The 22,102-nt window shown below is 37.5% G+C and overlaps 2 protein-coding genes across 5 annotated transcripts; one reads left to right on the top strand and one right to left on the bottom strand.

Moving 5' to 3' along the window:
- Positions 1 to 2,308: 2,308 nt before the first annotated feature.
- On the top strand, positions 2,309 to 8,336 carry LOC136830327 (UPF0390 protein zgc136864). Its single transcript, XM_067089760.1, has 3 exons — positions 2,309 to 2,521; positions 6,998 to 7,131; positions 8,105 to 8,336. Exons 1-3 carry the CDS (start codon positions 2,428 to 2,430, stop codon positions 8,147 to 8,149), a joined length of 273 nt encoding a protein of 90 aa, XP_066945861.1. The 5' UTR covers positions 2,309 to 2,427; the 3' UTR covers positions 8,150 to 8,336.
- Positions 8,337 to 8,533: 197 nt separating this feature from the next.
- Positions 8,534 to 21,633, bottom strand: LOC136830326 (FAST kinase domain-containing protein 4). Of its 4 annotated transcripts, none has more exons than XM_067089758.1 (7): positions 21,509 to 21,633; positions 19,120 to 19,245; positions 18,826 to 18,987; positions 18,519 to 18,601; positions 17,505 to 17,616; positions 12,492 to 12,599; positions 8,534 to 9,912 (listed from the first exon to the last, which is right to left on the bottom strand). In XM_067089758.1, exons 2-7 carry the CDS (start codon positions 19,192 to 19,194, stop codon positions 8,635 to 8,637), a joined length of 1,818 nt encoding a protein of 605 aa, XP_066945859.1. In that variant the 5' UTR covers positions 19,195 to 19,245; positions 21,509 to 21,633; the 3' UTR covers positions 8,534 to 8,634. The 4 variants fall into 4 exon arrangements, with proteins under 4 accessions (XP_066945859.1, XP_066945857.1, XP_066945860.1 ...); XM_067089756.1 differs by having other exon boundaries at positions 12,492 to 12,668; XM_067089759.1 differs by lacking the exon at positions 21,509 to 21,633 and adding an exon at positions 21,285 to 21,407.
- Positions 21,634 to 22,102: the final 469 nt, after the last annotated feature.

Consider the following 22,102-nt stretch of genomic DNA (forward strand, 5'->3'; position numbering starts at 1 on the left):
TGATCTCCTGAAGGTATTCGGGTTTGAAAAACATATAAATAAACAACTAGCTAAATGTGAAATTCTGATTTAAGGGCTCCTACCTGGTTGACAGTTCATGGCATTGTATTTATCTGGAACTGAAACGGTCCAGGGAAAAAATTCCCCAAAAATTCTGCTATGAATCACAGGCCTAATCTCCTAATGAGACTAATTCTGAGACAGATAAATTCTGGAATTCCTGTATATATCCAGCAACGTATCACTGACAATGATATCAGTTCACCTCCAGAAAAAGTACGAAAAAGTACGAAACTGACATAACGAATGCTAACCACCAATCTGCACCTTTCAACAACAGATAATGACGCCATATGGATAGACGGACATCAGACAGGCTCCCCTATATAAGCAAGTCTCCTATTTCTGCTTTCAAAGGCCTCTTCCCAACAATAAAATAGGATTTGAACGTTAATTTTCCACACGACAACAGATGATACGTAAGGCACTGACTTATATCGCGTGTTGCCAATAAGGCATATTAGTTTGAACTCTAATTCAACAGGCAACGTAACTGGATGGAGGAATTTATAAAGAACCTTTTATAAGAATGAAATAAAGAAAAAATACCTTGTTCCAGAGAATCCTATCTGCGTAGCCCATCTGGACAGTGATACGAAGCTGGGATAGACTCCCTCATTTGACTCATCCATTCGGAGGCCACCAGTGGAGATTCACACCACTCGAAACTGGAAAAAAAGTTCAGAATAACTATGGATAGTTTGAAATTACAAGATATAAACATTAACTAATTATAACAACATCATGTCAAAGGCTTATTTCACGCAAAAACAGCCAAGGCTTTACTAAATAAATGCAGATAAAGGTATACTTCTCGATTTTATAATTATCGCCAATTCCAAAATATTTTCGGATTTGCAAAAAGTCACTTCCAAAAATGAATCAGTATCTTCTTTTAACTGGCGCAAGAAGACACTTACAAAATTCCTATTTAGTTTTTTACTCCTTCAAAAGTTTTTTTTTTTTTTAATTTTCATCTGCCAATTAAGCACTTACTGCAGTCACTAAACTAATGTAAATTTCCCCTGTATCTCGTGTAGTTCACGGATCAGAAAAATTGACAGTAAGATTCTTCGCCAAGTTTGTTTACGTTTAATGGTATGAAATGGGAATCCTATATGTAAAATACACTACAGTAAGGTGCCTTGATATTTTATTAAACTTACACTGGTATATAAATACATAATTTAAGGAAACCTAACTGCGATGATGGAAATAGTTAAGAATGAAAACTGTAGTTCTTTCTCTTCTTCCGTAGAACAAAATTCAAGCAATTTTTGGTATGAAGCTACTCCCCTAGGGAGGAAGTGTTAGTTTATACGTATTATATTAGCACTACTGAAATATGTTTCAGTATGTTTCTGTCTACAGCAATTCTTGAATCAATGCTTGGTGTAAATGTGCACGTCACTTACAAGTGAGTCATTAACTTTTCTTGTGTTTTACCTTGTGTCGATTACATGAAGCATCCATTTCATGTTGAACACAATGAACTGCTTGCTGGTAAAACTATTATATACACACACACACACACACACACACACACACACACACACACACACACATATATATATATATATATATATATATATATATATATATATATATATATATATATATGTATATAAATATACATATACATAATACTGGTAATCTTCTTAGATACGAAGATATATTATTTAGTTGCATTCCACATAGGAAAATTAAATGTTTTGGTTACAGTATGCCCAACAGTTTCGTCCTCCAATGGATCTCTTCTTGGAGGACGAAACTGTTGGGCATATTCTAACAAAACATCTTTCAATTCCTGTGTGAAATACAACTAATACACACACACACACACACACACACACACACACACACACACACATATATATATATATATATATATATATATATATATATATGTGCGTGTGTGTGTGTGTGTGTGTGTGTGTGTGTGTGCTTGTGTGTGTACAATTACCACAGAACACTCAACACTCAGGGAGAAAATGAAAATATAGGGAGTGCCGATACATACGTTAAACCTCTGGGATTACCAGGACGTTGGACACGTTTCATGGCATGTAAATATTCAAAACCCAAATGTATGATATATAACACTAATATGATGTCATTGAATGTAATTCATCTACATATATAAATCACTTTTCAATAGTTTTTATTCCTGAAATATTAACAATTTTGCAAAAATATGTGCATATTAGTTACATATAAAATGAACAGCAGTACTGAACGCACCCTGCTCGGCATGGCCAATGTTTACATGCGAGCATCGGGTTAGAACGTGACGCAATTGCCGAGAGGATTTAATATTTATTTATAGACTACTTACAGTATCGAGGAACCACCACCACCAAATAAACCATGCCCCAAGGAAACTTCAAAAGCAAGGGCCCTGCAAAGCCTGCGTCTCTCAAGAAAGGACAGAGACAGAAACCTTTCAAAGCGAAGAGGGGAGGTGAGATTACCAAATGCGTGCTTCGTATGGATTTTTATTTTCTTTATTTCAGTGCTGCTAAATTAACCCCTATTTTACGGGGGGTGCTTATTTTTTTGCTTATTCCTTATTTGAACTGAGTAAGCTTATTGCTCGAGTCTCAGGTTCTTAGGTTAGGAAGGTAGGTTAGGTTAGGCAAGACGATAAGGAAACTCCATTCGTAGGTAAGGTAAGGTAAGCGGTAACTCTCATGGAAATTTACTTTTCTTATACTTTTGGTGTTGATGATGAAGGAGGTGGTGTTGTTTATTGGCGGTCAGTTATTATTAACCACACATCTTTATTGGGGACCTTTTGGGAACCGGGGGGGGTTTTGGGTGGGGGGTGAAACACGGGGAGAGAGAACGGACATGTTATTGTTATGATGGCCACCCTGGAATGGTTCCGTGCATACAAAAGACATATGGGAACTGGGCCTATACTAACCTATACTAACCTAACCTAACAGGCCGTGTTACTTGGCCGGGGGAGCACTGCCCCCTGGACCTCTCAGTGAAGGATACTCCACTTCTTACCAAAAGTTCCCCCATACCACTGCGCATAGGCGATAGCATTCCAGGATGGCCAGCATACAATAACAATCAGTTCTGAAGTTAATTACAGTCGGCCGCCAAAAAATAATGGTAAATTATTAATAAGCAACCAAAATACCATAGAAATACTCAATTTCCATTGTAATAAACTATGCACAGGTATACTATAGTTCTACCACTCTCACTGGCAAAGGTACAGAGCAGAGTATGGAGACGGGGAGATGAAAGCCGAAGCCAGGTCATGGCAAGGCACGGCGGCCTAGTTAGGTTACAAAGGTAAAGTCTGGTTAGGTCAGGACACGGCATTCTAGGAAAGGTTGGGATTCCTCACACCTACCTGACTCCCTACTCTGCATCTGCTCAAGGTACAGCTCATAATAAGCTTAGCTGTTCAGCTTTTCCTGATTATTTTATTACCATTCAGTAGATGAAACCTATTCATATGGAACAAGCCCACCAAAGGGGCCATTAACTTGAAATTCAAGCTGCCAAAGAATATGGTGTTCATCAGGAAGAAGTAAGAGAAAGTAAAGGGAAATATATAAAGAAGAGATCCAACTTATTAAAAAAGAAAAAAATAAATTAATAAATAGATAAAAATGTATCAAATTGCAAGGAGAAGAATATTAGGGTAGTAATGCGTTGCATCTTCAGTTGAACTTCTGCAGTTCCAACTGCATGACATCCTCTGGGGGGCTGTTCCACAGGCCACTGGTGTGAGGAATAAAGGACCTCTGGAACTAAGAAGTTTGACTGTGAGGCACATTTACTGCATATTGGTGCTGCTGTTCAGCAAATCTGGTTGCTCTCAGCAGATAAAGGGAATCAGGGATCAGTTGTGAATGTGAAAGATCACTCTTGAAATACAACCTATGAAAAAGTGACAAACAAGAGACCATCCTTCGATGATCCAAGTCATAACTGCTACTGTTAGGGAATAGAAACCTATCACCTAGAACCACTCTATCTAAAAGGGATAAATCTCTGGCAGAAGCTGACAACCACTGGAGAATAGTATTTTAGTAAGGGAAGAACAAATGACCTAAAACAGGTTGCATTGGTTTTATCACTGTTTTAAATATATTAGGCCTTGCGAACAATACCTAACTTTTGTGCGGCATTTGCTGAAACTTCCATCAGATGTTTCTCAAAAGTTAGATGCGAGTCAGCAGTTACACCTAGAATAGTTAAAGCTTCAGACTCATTCAGCAAAGTTCCGTCCACCTGAAGGGGAGGATGGGGTGGGAAATCTGTACAAGAACTGTTAATCAATAGTGTTTTCGTTTTACTGGAGTTCAGCCTAACACCCCACCAACTACACCATTCTCTGATCAGGTTCATGTCCCGATTAAGGCTGAGGGCAGCTTCATTTCTTGTAAGTGGAGACTTTACTACACCCACAAGTGTTACATCATCGGCATACTGAACAGGCCAACAACCATATCACTTGTAAGCACTAAAAATAACAGTGGACCAAGAACACTGCCCTGTGAAACTCCAAACACAATAGGTCGTGGTTCACCAAAGATCCCGCCCACAGCAACTGAGTCCATAAGGCTAGGCTGTAGCTTAGGCTACCAAGACTAGCAAGGTAATAAGACCAATTCCTTATAGGCCACTCAAAAAGGTACAGAAGAGCTTCATATACACGTTTTCCAGTGGTCACAGACCAAAATTTCACAAAATTCAGCTATTTTGGCATATTTATTGCCAGTTTAAAATTTTGCAGATCAAAGATGTTTCTCTTGGGACACATCCTAACCTACTGTTCCATTAACCCACAGCACTTCAACTTCCCAAACCTAGCCTAAGCTAATGTCATACAGAAGCCTGAATAGGTTTCACTATAGCCCCAACTTAGCCTAAGCAACCTATAAATACAGTAGAACAACATGTGTGCATTTATTCAGCATTGTTCCTTGTTTTTTTAAATAAGCTAATAGGCAAGGTTCTTAGCCTAGTATCAGTGAGTAACTTAGGTAGTACCTAAGTTTAATTGACATATATCCTGGAATATATCCTTATTCATGGAATTCAGTATTTTCCTGGGCCTTATGATAGTAAAGTTAAATCTGTGGTTCTTGATGTAGAGGGTCTAACATAGTCCTGGACCACTTGTGTTTGAATGTTCACAAATATTTTTTATTAATTGTCACCATTGGCTACCTGCATTTTTCTGTATAGGATGGGCCTATTCTATGTGGACCTTTATTATAATAAAAAATGCAATCTTTGGAAATGGGTTAACATAATCACTGTCTTTACCATAGTTTATTCGTGTATGGGGATAGACTTGAAGTGAGCTTTCTCCACTGTCTGTCTGAATTCCTATCTGGTTCAGGTCTTCATCTTTGCTCCTTCACCATAATTTTCGGGGCCTTACTACTGATCATCCTACATTTTCAGAGTTTTTCTTAATATGTCCAAACCAATGTCCAGAGATTAGAACTGGTCCGTGCATTGTGTGAGATTAATTCCCTTCTGCCTTGCCAGTGAAGTCACTTGAAGTCTGTGGCATCCACTCAAGTACTCAAGTACTTTTTCAATATTTTCATTTCACACTTTAGCAATCTTGTTCTAGGATACTATGTAGGGCATCCAGTTTTCCATCATATATTGTTATTGGTGTTCTTTTTCTTTTTCTCTGTTACACTTCTGTCTTCATCTCCTCCTTAATCAGTATTCTTATTCTGGTCAGCTCATCATCGACTAGTTCTCCATCTTATTTGATAGTCCAGTTCCAAGTCTTTTCTGCTTTCTAGTTTTCTGTAAAACTATTGTGATGGCTTTGTCTGTCTGTCTCGACTTTTCCTGCCTGCACTTTCTATGTCTGCCCTCAGATCTTAAAAACTACTGAGGCTAGAGGGCTGCAAATTAGTTTGTTGATCATCCACCATCCAATCATCAAAAATACCAAATTGCAACCCTCTAGCCTCAATAGTTTTTATTTTATTTAAAGTTAAAGTTAGCCATAATCGTACTTCTGGCACCGATACAGGTACCAACAACACAGGCCACCACCGGACTGTGGCTGAAAGTTTCATACAGCATTATACACTGTACGGAAAACTCGATTGCGCTGAAGTTGCGCCTAACCTCTTTGGGTGTCGTATTATTAAATGGTCTTTCTGTCATCCGTGTCATGTCAACATCCTCCAGTTTGCATTCATCTTCATTCCATAGACTTTCAAAATGCTTTCCCCATTGTTTCACGATTCCTTTTTTTTTTTTTTTTTTTTTTAACTATAATTTCTCTGCCCCATTCACATCTTTTCAGTTATCTTCTACTACTTAGATGTGTACATTTTTTTTCCCTTCTTGTGCTGTGATGAAATTCTGATTCCATTCCTTTCAAATCTGTTTTCCGTTTCCCACCTACCATTTAGCCTTCCTCATCTCCCTGTATACCTCCATCCTTCCCGACCCTTCTTCTGTCAGTGGCTGAAGGCTCTCCTGGTGTATCCAACTACCCTCTGGTACGAATTGATTCGACACTGTCTCTTATTCTCTCCTGTCTACTCTTTTAATTGAATTTTCTTTTCATGTTTTTATCCTTCTAACTGTCTCTTCCCTATCTTTTCACTCGATAGCATGTCAGCTCACAGCAGTCCATATGGTACTGTATAATGCAAGCTTTACCCGGTAGAAAAGCTTCATCCATTTCTTTGATGTTATCCATATTCTCTTCCTATGAACATCTTTGTTTTTTTTATGTTACTGACTTCTCTCTGACTGTCATAAACATTGTGGTAAAATTGTTGAAGAATTTTCTGCAATTCCTACTTTGCTTGGGATTGTAGAATGTCTGCATCATTGACAAGCGTACTGAAATTTTCATATTTTTAGTGCATCCCCACTATGTTTTTGCTTATTATGAGTACTTAAACATTTTTTTTTGTTTCAGGGAAATACATTGCACCCAAAAAAGCAAAGGCCATCGAAAACATGATCGTGCAGAAGCAACTGCAGAAGGCAATCAACTCGAGCATCGAGCAAGACATGAAGGAACGTGCTTCGAAGGACGCAACTGGCTTTAAGGTTAGTGATTTTCATACGGTACACCAGAAGTGTCATGTTCTGAATGCTGTTGTGTTGATATAAATGAATGAGACTTCTTGAGCATACTATGAAAATATTGGAAAACGTATTGAAGAAAAGGGTGAGGACGTCAGCTTGGATTCATGCCAGAGATCAGTAACAGAAGCAGTCTTTATTATGAGGCAGCTCGAAAATCTAGATTAAGACAATCACAGCTCAGATGGGAAATAAGGAAGGTGCAAAAGAAAGGCCGTGAAAGGACACCAAACTAATACGAAACTGGTTAAAAGGAAGACTCCAAACAGTCTGAAATTCAAACAAAAATTATGAAAATTCTACAAGTAATTGATGAGGTACAGAATGCCCAGCTTAACTTTCATGCTGAACTAGGGGGTAAGAGAGTTTAGGGTATACCTCACTAAGGTCTCTCAACCCTTAGTTCTTGGTAATTTGACAAGTTCATTGTTGGTAGATGGATGGGAACAAATAAAGCAATGTTTTTTTTTACAAGATTATACCTTGAAATATGACGGGGAAGTTGGCTGTCAGTGTTTACATTGATAAGTAATTACACTGGTTTCCTTCTTAAAATTAGTACCGTATTTGTAAAATTTTTGTAACAGGACATTTGTAACCTGTTTGTTAATACTACTGGTATATAAACATATCACTGTAACTGTGTACAGACATTCTCTGAAACTGCCTGAAGGTGCTTTGTATAAAAATTGTTAGCAAAATCTCAAAAGTTAGTATAAAAATATGGAAAATGCATTAGTGAAAAAGCTTTTGCACACCGTAGTGGTTTGTATTTGAAACATTTTCCGAAAAAGGTGCTAAATGTCGCGTTCTGAAAGTGGAATGCCCAGCTAAAGTATAATCATTTATCATTGTTAATCAGTTTTCATGAAATTTTTCAATTTAACTATATTGCAGTGGGCTGTAGAACTAACTGTAACTTTCCCATTTTTTTCAGCTCTTCAAGAAAGAGAAGACTGGTGATTCCAGCAAGAAGAAATAGCTAATGATGTATTAGGCAAAAGTTATTTTAAATATTAGATTTTAGGCTGAGTACAGTGTGGTAGGTAATTGAGCTGATATTTACTGGTACACTGTGCAGTATTATATTGTTTATTGCAGCAGGGTGTTATCACCCCTCTATTTTTGAGTGAAAAGGGTTTTACAAATAAAATAAGCCAGTGATTCTGTTCAGTGCGTATTTTTGTACCTTTAAAATAGACAAAGAGGCCGGGTTTCCATTTGGTCAAGTAACGGATATGTACATTTGACCACTCGTGGAATCCAAAGGGATGCAACGCAAAAACCTCAGAAAAAATCAAAGAAGTATGAAGAAGACTTTTCACAAGACTTGAGAGGCAGCACAGGTATAGAAAAAAATACCACAAAACATTTAACTTTTTATTAAAAATCAGCAAATGGCCCAAGCCACTACACAATATAACTTAATTATGTACATGAAGTAGAGAAAGTCAATTTAGAAATGCACTATGATACACCCGCAGCTTCCTTAATTTTATTCTCCAAGTACTGTATATTTTTAATGGTCTTCCCCCTCATGTTATACTCGAAGTGCGGCACCTGGACGACCTTGTACCCGATCTTCTCCATTAAATGTACTGCCAATTTGTTAACACCCGTCAGTTCTTGTGACCCGATGGTGTAGTCTTTGTAGTCCCACACAAACACTGTCATCTTTGTTGCTCCTTCGGGGAGAGGTTTCGCGCTGTTCGCCTCTCCAAAATTGTCACTGTAATCTTGTATTGGTATGGGTTTGCCCTTCTGGTCGACTGCTATTTCGCAGTCGACAAAAATGCCCAAGGGTGTCTGGATATTCTCTTGGATATACTTCGGAGGAGGGAGGAAATTATGTAGCATTGACTGCACATGCTTAGAGAGGAGTAGCTCATTTCTGCTCTGGGTGATTATTATGTCTCTGAAATCGGCTGTGTCGAGAAAGGGGCCGTTATACGATGGCATCATCAGCTTTGCTACAGCGTTTATGTTGAGCAACTTCAATTTAATCCCCATTCGCAAGTGCTGCGCTACGCTCCGTGTCTTGGATGCAAAGGATGGATGCAAGACCGAAGAAATGTGATCATTAGTAGCTCTTCCTAGAAGGGCTAATGACCAAACCACATCTAACCACACAGTTTCCCTACTGATGGATGAGTTGTCAAGCTTAGAAATAATTTTCGTGAATAGGTTTTCAGCATTCGTTGGGGTATATGTAACACATGCGAGGGTTAGCACCAGAGAAACCAAATCATTAATCCGACATGCATCAGTATTGTTTTCTACCCACTCGGAAATAACTTCCAACAAACTCTGCTGTCTCCATCTCATCTGCCCCATACAAAACAAAATAGCTCCTATGACTGGTGGCCTCGTTATAGATGCAACCTGGGGGATTAGATCTTTCCCTACTTTCTCCAAGAGCACCTGGTCAGGAAAGCTTAACGAATGCATTGCAAATAAGATATTAGAGAGCTGCTTCGGGGGCAACTTGTCCTCTTGCTTAGCCATATGGAATGCTAAAGCTCTCAAGACGGGGGTGGCACGTCTCTTGACAGTCCCTAACGCGCAAAATATTCCGCTTAACTCTGCATAGCTCATTTCCTCTGCCAGTTCAATGGTGCGGTCATCCAGCCGCCCCAGGAAATCCAGACTGAACAACTCGTGGTTAGAGTATATTATCTGAATTTCTTTGGCTCCTTTAACCTCAACCCATCTTCTCTGGACTGTATCTATGGTTTCTTTCAACACCTGAAACAACAAGGATAATTAAACTGCTTGAAGTGACCTGCGAAATGCTTAAACTAATACTTAATGTAACTTGAGAAAGGCTCACGCTGTAGGTTGACTGGCATACTGTATTAAAAAGAGTGTGAGGCATTGTTCTAATCACTTGCCTGATAGACTTAAACTTCTGCTAAGAAGCTTCAAAGAGCGGCATACCCCAGGTATAATTTGTGTGCAAGTGAAAAATGAAGAAAAACTTATGAACAAGTAAAAAAGAATAAATAATGAAAGGTTACAAAGTAATAAAAGATGAAAGAAAAGCAAAGGGAACAGAAAGTGTAAATTTACTTCACAAAAAACAAGCTTACAGATACACAAGACATACACAAGACAACAGTGAAGTACATGAAATACGACGAACATCTGAATCCCCGGACTTGGGACCTAGCAGTGGCTCAAAGACCAGGCACACAGAGGATGCCCATTACAAGCAGGAAAGTGAACGGTCATGAGAATAAGAAGGCACCCTCCTCCTCCTCCTGCGTAGACATGAACGTGCATGTGAACAATGTCTACATGACAAGTGGTGCTGATGCTGCAAAGATTTTCTACCATGTCTGCTTACAGGAGACTGACATGGAAGAAGAGGACCACTTGGAGCTCCTAAGAGATTGCTTGGTTTCCCCCCCTTCTTCCTCCTCACTCTATGCGAGAGACATGCGAGAGACAAGTCTCAAGAAAGGGAGATGATGAAGAAGCACAAGATGATGATGAAGAGGAATAATGCCTTGGCCTTCTCCTTTCCCTCTCCTCATGTACTACTGACCACCAACCAGAACTCTCAGAAGAAAGCACTAACAAAGTTGGCTCACTGGAAGTGACTATTTAGCTTCCTGGAGATAGCCAGAGATGCTGGAGCTATGGACTCCAGACATGTTGTTATCGACAGGAACCACCACCAGGGAAGATTTGCAATATGAGGCTTAACTGTTTTCCCTACCAAATTACCTTGAAAGGCAGAAAAGAATGGGCTACCTGGATCAACCAGCTTGGCCCAAATTTCCTTGAGATACCTGTAGGATGAAATCTCACAAGACTTGGCTTAATCATTACTATTAAGGGATTTTCCACTGTGGGACCATCAACCCCAAATAAGTCACTACCTTTGGGAGACAAAATGACAAGATTTCTTTGGTAAGAGAGACCGAACTCTCGGTAAGAGAGAAGCACTCCTGGGAAGCGGTAGAGGAATAGAGGGTGGCTTAAGAAAAGCCCTTGGCAGGATCCTATGGTGCCACTCGTGGAGTAAAACCTTCTGTCCTTCCTCTTCCTCTTTCTAAACCTTTTCCACCGAGACGCTATTGATACAATCCTCACATGGGAAAGAATGGACACAGGCCTTACCTCGGCAATGAGAACAATACTCAAGTGGTCCTATATATGCATGAAGCAGCTGCAAGGCTGACCAAGACCCTCACAACTCGGCTACATTCATCCAAGGGAAGAGGGGGAGGGGCAGCACACAACCTCACGCAGAACAGTCAAAGGATAAAGTGGATGGACATCTGTGAGGAGAATGTGGGGTTCTCCAGCTCACACACAACGCCATACAGCTATCACTGTAAGTACTGTTCATTCGTCTGACCATTCAGCCCTATGAGCAAATGATATCCTCCACTATAAAAGGCAATGATCTGTATTCTTGTAGGAGCAAATAAGGATTGTGGGAGATGGCTAATCAGGCATTAAAAAGGGGGTCCACTTAATCTGTCTTGGAACACTTAAGACTTTCCAGCCCTATTCATAAATATTTCCCATATCTGCAATAAGAACGGAACAGTTACCAGCTGGCCAGACAATAAAATATTAAAACATTCATCCTCAAAGACGTCACACCACTACTAAACTGGTAAGTCATTTGTTCAGTAATTTACATGTTCATACAAGGATTCCCAATTATCAATTTTTCTCTGTTTACCCAAGGTTTATCAATTTCTTGCACTCTCATGCTACTAATATAATCCGGTAAGAACCTGGGTCATTGTGATTTATACAACTACAAGGCGTTTGGCATATAACTCTTGCTTTAGGATGATTTTGTTAATGACCTTATTTCATTATCCAAAATCACCATTCCATTAATTATTTTGTTACCAACAATCACTGACCATATTTTGAAGTGACCAAATATTTTTCTTTTTCAAACCTTGTCTGATTTCTCAACTTACGATACTTTACATCTTAAAATGCCTGAAGAAGAAATCCAATAATAATGACACTCAGCTTTACATGCTAACTTACAAATTAGCTCCTTGTAAATGAAAGCCCAATACTGTACAAGAGAAAGACAGAATACTAATTTGACAATGATACTTTTACAGAATTTTCCCAATGACCTGTGAAACATTTAGTTATTAATACAAAAGCATAGTTGTTAGGCATTAAAGAACTTCCATCAAAAAATGTGAATTAAAAACTAAGAAGAAGAATTACTTTAAAACTTAGAATACTAATTTAAATATCTGAAAAAGATACAGCTGTTCACATCAGAGACATGAACCCATACATTAGGTTAGGAATACCTACACAGAACTCAAACCCACCTTTTTCTGCAATTCGGTATTCTGGTGCTGGATTTGGAAGCGCAAAATGGACAGCAGGACCGGGATGGACACCTTCCGTACGTTCCACAGCAGGTGGTTTTCGGCACACTGCGAAGAGGATCGGAGGTATATTACCCATCGCCTACCAACAGTCCTAAACAGTGCATATTCCATGGACTGCAAAAGTGTGTTATAGTCAATCCATACACTAGGAGAGCTGGTAAATAATATCCACACACTAAATCTACGTTTTGTATTATTTTTCAGAGGTTTTTCACCTCTTGCACACACTACAAGTTCTTTTCCGTGTTCCTTCAGTCTCGGTTACGTGGCCTTTTTCTTTTTGGCTGTTTCCATCTAGATGTCTAACTTCTCTAACTTTATCTCCCTTTAATTCTCACCCTTCAATAGCGAATACATAATTCTGGCCAGCTATGAATCTAAAAATTTAACTCAGAAGTTTTGTCACACAAATTAATCAATAACTAGTGAAATCAGCAAGATGTGCTGGACATTTAGTTCAGAGTTGCTGACGGCTTACTGAGCTCATAAGTGATGACTATTTGCTTCAAGTTGTTCTCTGATAATGATACGCTGAGTTAGTGATGTGTAAAAATCTACAGGAACAACATTACACTTTTCACAAAGCTTAAGGATCATATAGCGCTCAGTGCTGAAAGAAGCATCGGTGAAGAAAAAACAATTCCATTTAAAAGGAAATTAATAATGATAGCATGCAACACAGTAGAATAATATGACATGGATTCTGCAGTAAAGTAGTTTAACCAGACAACTCGTCAAACTTCAACTGTCATACCAAAGCTATGGCCTTTTGTTAAATACTAAACGTCAAATGAGCAATGCTTCATTTCACTGATTAAAGTCTCTATAAAAATAAGAACAGCAGACCCCAAATCTTTAGCTGTACTTTACTTGCAACATTTTTAAAGACGTTATACCCCATCAAAGGCTATGATAAATGGTTCTTGACCTGGATACCTTTCTAGTAACCTAATACAGTGACACCCAAAGACCAGTTACTGAATATCTTTCCTTACGAAATTATTGCGACACACGATCACAGTGAGCTGCGACCTGCCACAATTTCAAGAAGTATTTTCACTATTCACTTATTACAAAGTTGATTTTATTAAATCAATGAACAAACCAAGAATTCTACTGTCAATTAACTTTTAATGCATCTTTGGCTTACTCTCTCATGCTTCTGTTTAAAGCCAACTTCAGTATCATGCAAATTTTATTATATTGATGGTGGACACGGAACACTCTTCAAAACATTAATAATTACGACTGGTTTCTCCAAAAAATCGGTGAAAATCTTCAGGATCATTTTTACCTATAGACATAATAAGTACGTAAAATAAGGAAGACATTTCTAGAAGACTCAGGCATTAACATTAAAAGTAATGACTGCTACATGCATTACAAGTGTTATGCACAGTGAGTGCACAACAAAAGTCTGCAGTACTACCAACCATAACAAAATATAGAATGATTTACCACAATCAGCAAACTACAATAGCCTCTTAATATATAAACTAATTAGACGCAATCTTGTTTATTAAACCTTATAATCTGTAACACAGATTTCTTAAAAAATCAATCAGTCAGAATTCCTTAACTGTATGTTTCACAGTGATAATATTAATTTTTAAGTGGACATATATAACATAAATTTAAGACTGTCCATATGTCAGCACTCGGCTCTCTCCTGCCCTTTATAAATGTCAAGTGAAGGAGATGCAATCAGAGTTTGACAAAAAACAATGATTTTTTTTAAGAGCATTAGAATTCCATCCTGGCAGGCTGCATTTCTTCATTTCCTTTCATTTTCTGGATTCAGCAGAAAGCTCATCCCTTAAATACAAGGAAATCGAGACATTAAGCGGTCTCTGTGGTGATTAAAAATATGTTTCTTGTGAAAGTGACCAGTATATGCAAGCTTGTAACAACTAAATTTTGCTAACGCAGAATTCGGCTGTAAATCGGAAAACCCGCAGCCTCTCAAGCTTGCTGACTAAAAACAGACTTGAAAAACATGCTGGTAATTAACGCGATAAAAGATATTTTTGACCTGGTTAACAAACTTTTATACCATAAATAAAGTGACCATGAATATTTGTCACTGTACAATCTCTATAAAAGTGCCCACTAAAACAGTTGGAGCTAACATAAAATAAAAACAGCAACAGGACTCCCAGCAAATTATGTCCCCTACCAATAAAGGGGCTTCAAAAAGGAATCCATGTAAAATTATGTATGCAGGACTACAAAAGAAATATTGACAGATCCAAAAGTCTTAGTAACCTGTAACCTAAGAACGTTACTTTGCATGGGAATTATTTATTTAATTTTGCCACAACTTTCAAGGTGGAGTCGAAAATGACTCGAGTGTCTGTTAGCAACTTATCTGTAGCAGCCAAAAAGCAGACAACAGGATTCTGAGGAACCATCACATTCTGTTGCAGAAATTACAGAACGTCTAATATTCTATTTCTTTTGGTTGAATTTCTACCTTTTTTTTTCAACCTCCAGACTTCAATTCCATAGCAAGCCTGTCTTAATGACAGATGGAAAATTCTTAAAACAAAGGAAGGAAGGGTTTAACTACAACCATTCAGTTGTATGAAGACACAAACATATAACCCATACATTAAACAATGACACCAGACTGTGATCTGACCATCGTAAAGAGACAAAATACATGATATTTTTGAAAGCAAGTCTTTTGTAAATAAGAGCTGTTTGAAAAAGTCTTTTTGTAATTAAGGAATGTTTTTCTGAATTTACCCAGAAGAATATTATGTCAGACAGTTTTTGCTGGAATGTCAGACAGTTTTTGCTGGAATGTCAGTACAAGTGTGAGGTTTTGCATTATTTATCAGTGTTTCAAGCTTAAATACAATGACAATTTTGTTACTATACTATAACAAGATCTTGGAAAAGTCTTGTATAAGTGAATTTTGGTCAAAAATGTTAGCGTAGGTCATCAAGATAATTGACAAGTGGATAGTTTTTGACAAGTACTTTGGTGAATGGCATACAGCAGTACACGTGACATATTGCAAGAAGCTAGAAAATATGAATATTTCTATTTCTCATAATTCAGGAATGTTTTAGGTTGTTCTTACGTGAAAAAAACAATGTCAAAGAAATTTGACAGTTCCAAGTCTTTTTCTCAACCTGATATAACTCGGGAAGTGAGCCACTTACGATACTGGAAATTTTGTAGATTGCTTTTATGGCAATTCACAAAGTCATAGTGAAGTTTGTCAATTGTGGTAGGACCTTCTCAAGAAAAAATTCCAACCAAAGGTGAGTCATTTGTCAAACTGATGGTACTGACCTTAGTTTTGTACCCCATTCCAATCATCTTTAGGAATGAATGTTAAACATGCCATTTACCAGGCACTTACAGTATCAGGAATATGATCAGAGTGGCATGCCCTGACATTCCATGTCCCTTACAAAAAGGAAGGAAACTGGTTGATAAAGGAAAAATGTAGATTGTGCTGTGACACAATACCACCAGAACTAGACATGAAGCCAGGTAATGAAATGGAATATAAAATTTAGGCCAAAGGCCAAGTGCTGGGACCTATGAGGTCATTCAGCACTGAAAATAATGTTGAAACAATTGTTGAAAGAGGGTGGAAAGTAAGATGGGAGAAAGAGAATATGAACAGACGTACAGTAAAAAGAATGAAAGGTGTTGTAGTTAAGGGCCGCAGGGACGCCGCAAAGAACCTTAAGTAAACGCCTACAGCGCACTGCACGAGGTGCACTGACGAGGCTAGACAATACTCCAGGAACTGAGAGTGAAAATGACCTTATATTTGAAGACACTGAAATTCTTAATGATGTCTTATATGATGAAGATATGTAAGTTCTAACTTTCATGTGACTGATTAACTGACATACAAGACAATTTTTCTCTTGTATGCTATCTAAAAGATGTTTAGAAATATCCTGTTGGTTTTACCCAGACAGAGGATAATTTTTCCAAACTTTTAGGGGATAGCCATATTACAGTGCTGTTATGCATTTCTATCTATTACATTGTGTTCAATTTGATATAGAGAATCCTTTTTCACAATTACACTAATCAGCTAAAATAACCAAGCTAAGGAATGAAAGATGTTGCTGCTAGGGGCCGAAGGGACGCTGCAAAGTTACTTGAGGTTCTTTGCAGCGTTCCTTCGGCCCCTAGCTGCAACCTCTTCCATTCCTTTTACTGCGAGGTTTTCCTCCTGTTACACCTTTTAAATCTTCTTACGGTCAATTTCCCTTTCAGCTCTGAATTACCTCATAGGTCCCAGTGCTTGGCTTTTGCCCTAAATTCTGTATTCTATTCTATTCTCACCTAATTGGGTTAGAAAAGAAATAAAAATGGACGTCAATAAACCAGAATAATGTAGTTAAACAATTTCTCACCCTGATGTGGTCTTCTATACCTGATATGAATGTAAGAAGTGCATTTGCAAGGAGTAACTTGCACAACCTACTATAATACTTTAGACATTTCAAATAACCTACAGAGAAGTATCCATTTTCCCAGAGACGCAATGATGTTCTTTCCAGAACAGAATGCATTACGTCTTTGTTACATTTTTTATTGATAGAAGCAGAATTGTATCATTGTATTTCTTCTTGAATGGACATGAAACTATGGTTGAAGATGTGCAATTTTGCACTCTTATAATCCAAATGTAAACTGTGTGCCCCTAACTATACGTGTACAGTACACAGTATACTGTACATATTACATTAAAAAAAGCACCAGACATTAAATATGGATGCTGGAAATCATTAGTATGAACAACAATACTTTGAAACCCAGGGATCTAAAGAAATTCAACATACACAATACACAGAAAAAGTAATTCCATACTCAATACCTCCTCACGAACAGAAGTTGAGCTTCTGTCATGATAGAGTAAGGTCAGTATCCCTCAATATACATATATAAATGCAAATTATTTACGTACTTACCTGAATTACATAAGCATCGTCACTGAGACCCAGTTTATGGAGGTTCTTCAGCCCATTTAAAACGATTAACGGATTGTTCAGCTGCGAGTCGCGTTCTAACAAAGCCAAAAGCCTGAAAGAGTAAAAGCAAGTGATAAAAAAAATATCAGTTGATGTCAGCTGCAGTTCCACTGCTAATATTCACTACAATGTTAAGTAAGCCTAGACGTACGGAAGAAAGATCCCTTTCTTGTTTAGCATCTCAAGAACTAAGTTTTTCATGGAACAACCTAACAAACTCATCTTACAAAACCTGACTTCAGTCTTTTGGCCATTTTCATCATTCCACAAAATCATATATAAATATTCAACAAATGTCAACTCTCATTAAGTACCGTAGTCTTGCAAAAGAATGGAAAAGGAATAACTGGTGTTTATTTATGCACTGAGTAATTCTGCTGTTAATCCTTCAAGTCATGAATGTAATTTTCACGTCATCCAAAATCCTACCCCTAGAGTGACTTACATTCTGACCCATTATTTCCAGCAACTTTCAACACATCATCTTGACTGTTTTTGACATATACCACAATAAAGTACAAGTATCATGCTTTAAAATATAATAATGAGAATGATTATCAATGCATGAACAGCAACATGCTAAAAAAATTTTTGTTTATCACAGCTCTGGCTGAGATAGACAAGACTAGTAAAAGCTTTGTGACTGAATCAATGAAAACAGACTCATTTAACAAATTCTAAAACTGTAACTAATGACTGAGTGACAATGTCATCTGGATTCAACTTTCTATATTTCTTTCCCTTATTCCTGATCCTATCTTGAGAATACCAATATATATCACCCACACAAAATTTTGCCCTCCACTTTCCTTCCGTCAGTTCATTGTCATTCTAGTCTTGATCCCTATTATCTGACATTCAAATTTTTCTTATACTACAGTGAAATTCAAGTGACAAGCTATCACATCCACAATATATTTTTTTAAAATCCTGCTAAAGCTGAAAATGACATACCTTCCAAAGTTCTCATCTTTTTCAATGTCATTTTTGAAATCAACCTTCTTGACTTCTACCCAGTCGGAGAGAACCTGAATGGCCTGAAAACAGAACGAAAATTTTTAAGTGGTAAACAACTAATGAAGAGTCTAGAATCTTATAGTAGTTAAAATACGAAATATTTTGAAATGCAATGAAATCTTACATTAAAGATATATACATTTGACAAATACACTGTTAAGTAACACAGAGAGAGAGAGAGAGAGAGAGAGAGAGAGAGAGAGAGAGAGAGAGAGAGAGAGAGAGAGAGAGAGAGAGACAATACCTGATAAGCTTTAACGGATGAACCTCCGTCAATTCCGGACTGTATAATAGTTGAAACATCTGTTAGGTTTAACAGGTTTTTTTCATTGACTGCCTGGTCCTCAGCTTGGGCACTCTTGGTGGTAGTGGCTAATGCTGCATAGGTGAGTGGAGCAATTTCCGTCTGAAAGGCATAAAATCAGTTTCACATTCCAGGGAATAAATATGACTTCATGAGCACTGGCATTTATCTTCAGCGAATTAAAGTAAAACTACAGCACTGGTAACTGAAAAGAACTACACAAAATGTCCTCACCTTTAACAACCAATGTAACCTGGATTTTGATCCCCCCAGGAACAATGCAGCTATTCCGCGACTATTTCTCAGCATGCTGAGGGCCTCGTCTACCTAAGCCTACGTACAATAATGCTTACTTCATTTCTGGAAAAAAAATGTAAATATGTAAGATGAAGAAACTCGCTCCATACATGACATCATATTAGTAATACAGGTTACTGTATCTATATCGCAAAGTATAGGTAATTAAGTTTAAAAAACTTTTATGTGAGTAAATATCATTTCATATGCAAGATCATCACTGATATTTTCACGTCAAAATCCTTTTTACGATTTCACACGGTTTGATTACAGTGCATTTCCCCATTCACAAAGTCCTGGTTTCCTGTTACAGTTCCCTATAGATATATTGGTAACTAGACTGTATAGTATATATCATTACATTTTAATGAGGATGTCCCATACGATTTGAAACATTTTACTTCAATACGATTCTCAAAAATGAGCAAAACATAGACATGCATCAGCTTATTCTTGAAAATTATCCTCACTGTGTTTATGCTGAGGCAACATGTAAATCACTGCTCTTCTTCATGTACGCTTGATGGGTTTTCCTGTACACTGCAACTTGTAACAAGTGATGTCACTGCAAAGTTGCTCATTTACAGTATTAAACAATGTGTTCTAGAATACTGTATATTTTTTTTTATTTTCTACATAATTCTGTCCGTTTTTTCCTGAATTATCAGGCTTCTTACGCATGCCAGTTTTTCGATAGTTCTTGATGTCATTTTGGTAAAAGAAAGAAACCATGCCTCTAGGGTCTTGTTAGACTAAAGGGGTTCAAGTAAGACTGAGTATCCAAGGTTTGGTTTGGTTACTGCATATACGATTCTTGAATAAGTGTAGAGAAGACAGATGCACAAAACTACTGCTTATTAATATAATTTTTTGGCTGAATGATATGGAAAGGGGCGTATATAATGCAGTATAGGTGAGATAATTTGAGAAATCTACTGAGATAATGAGAAATTTACATTTTTTTTATGCTTTTACATTCATCCTTAAGGGGCTGGTACTAAACATGGCAGAAGCTCCTTGGAATGCCATGTTCAGTGTTCAGTACCAACCCTTCAGGGATAAAAGTAAAAACATGAACATAGGACGGTAAATTCCTCACATGATCTCCCTTTACTACATTATATACACACTTTTCTATATTATTCAGTAAAAAAATATTAACAAACGATATCTTCGCGCTGCTCTCTCCCTTACATTTACCAACTTTTGTTCTTCCTTCCCCCCCTCCCCCAACCACAGTAAAAGCAGGTTTTCCATTGGGGAGGACTCAATGTAATGGACTAACACTACAAACTGTCAGGAAAACTGTACTTCAACAGTTTAATGTTGAGAATAATGTAATTTACAGACCAAAAACAAGACAACACAGTCAGGAAAAAAAACAGGACAGAATACATTTTACAGGTACAATGTAATCAGGATACTATAACCTGTGACAAGGGTCTAGGGTTAAAATACCTATTCAGGTATTCTGGTAGACTGGTTAAGGATGCTTTGGTCTGTTTAGGTTGGTCGTGACCTAGCCTCAAGTTGGAGAGGCCACGATGGGCTAACCTACGCAGGCCTATGAACAAGGCCACTTTAGCACTAGCTTAAGCTAACCGACCATGCATCCACTCTAAAGTATTTCGTAGCCAAAGCTACTCTTGGCAAGATATCAAGGTTATGACAGGGGTGGATTTGACAAATTGGCCTATTATGGAGTAGGCCTACGCCTTATGCCTATAAATCTATAAATCTCAAATATCTCTGCATTACCACGTATGTGACAAATGGGTCTGCACGTCTTTGCAGTGCTCCTTCAGCAGAGTGGGACCTCACGAAAAATATTAACAGAAACATAGCCTATGTTAGCCTAACCAACTCTTCTCAATTTTAGCTAGCCTAGGGGAACCCTAGATAGATTTAACCTACAACTGGACACGTGTAATACACACCCTGCCTCTGACAGGTGTCGTACACCTAACGAAGAGAAACACATTGGCTTAGCATATCGTAGGTTAGGCACATGACCTACCGGTACACCCTACTTGACACACCTACTCCTATTTTAAGAAAACGTTACATTTAGTTTAAGTAAATATAATAAATTATATATATACCTCAATTAAGCTGAAATGACAACAAAATAAATTGAAAAAATGGCAAGAGAACAAAATTATAACAAAATAACGACGAGACGAGACGATCTGCAGCCGGTTTCGTCCACACTCGTGAACCAGGTTATCTCACCCTTTTAAACGTCATATATTTAATGAATAAGCACTCATTACCTTCATTTAAATGAAGCCAATTAACAGTAATTACCAATCACATGTCTATTTACCTTCTAGAGTGTGTTACCTAAGCGCTGTTCGCAAAATGGTCATGTTATGCAAGACTTTATTGAACGGCCACCATGTCGAGAAAGTCTTGTTTACATCGACTGCAGAAAACCGTCTCTCTATTTCGTTCATCTCTATGAATTTTATATGCCAAGTGACAGGATAATATTTTATTTGGTATTTTGAATGATTCTTATAGATAATTTAAGGTTTTATACATGTGGATCGGTGAGCTTAATTACAATGCAAGTTTAAATTAAACGTTTGAGATGACTTTTCACTTGTAAAAGTTTAATATATATAGATCTTTCAGCACAGTGATGTTGGTCGACATAAATCGTGATATTTTCTCCATAAACGTATAAACAATCATATGTATATGTATATGTATATGTATATGTATATATATATATATATATATATATATATATATATATATATATATGAGAAGCTGGAAAAAGTATTTTCTTCTGATGGGTGAATTGTCCCGAGTTCGATTCCCGAAAAGTCTGAATGTCATAGGCATGTTCTGTTAAATTTCACTAAGCCTCTCTAATCCCAAAAAGTGGATTAGGAACCTATGATAATAAGTTGAT

This window comes from Macrobrachium rosenbergii, chromosome 46 (assembly GCF_040412425.1).
Source record: "Macrobrachium rosenbergii isolate ZJJX-2024 chromosome 46, ASM4041242v1, whole genome shotgun sequence".
NCBI classification, from domain to species: Eukaryota; Metazoa; Arthropoda; class Malacostraca; order Decapoda; family Palaemonidae; genus Macrobrachium; species Macrobrachium rosenbergii.

Bases quoted from the DNA above. Each gene is read 5' to 3' on its own strand.
- LOC136830327 (XM_067089760.1), top strand. From the start codon at position 2,428: ATGCCCCAAGGAAACTTCAAAAGCAAGGGCCCTGCAAAGCCTGCGTCT. The intron at 2,522-6,997 runs GTGAGATTACCA...TTTTTGTTTCAG, and splicing joins TTTCAAAGCGAAGAGGGGAG to GGAAATACATTGCACCCAAA. The intron at 7,132-8,104 runs GTTAGTGATTTT...CATTTTTTTCAG, and splicing joins AGGACGCAACTGGCTTTAAG to CTCTTCAAGAAAGAGAAGAC.
- LOC136830326 (XM_067089756.1), bottom strand. From the start codon at position 19,194: ATGCTGAGAAATAGTCGCGGAATAGCTGCATTGTTCCTGGGGGGATCA. The intron at 17,617-18,518 runs GTATGTCATTTT...TTACTCTTTCAG, and splicing joins AAAGATGAGAACTTTGGAAG to GCTTTTGGCTTTGTTAGAAC. The intron at 12,669-17,504 runs GTAAGTACGTAA...ACACTTTTGCAG, and splicing joins ACGATGCTTATGTAATTCAG to TCCATGGAATATGCACTGTT.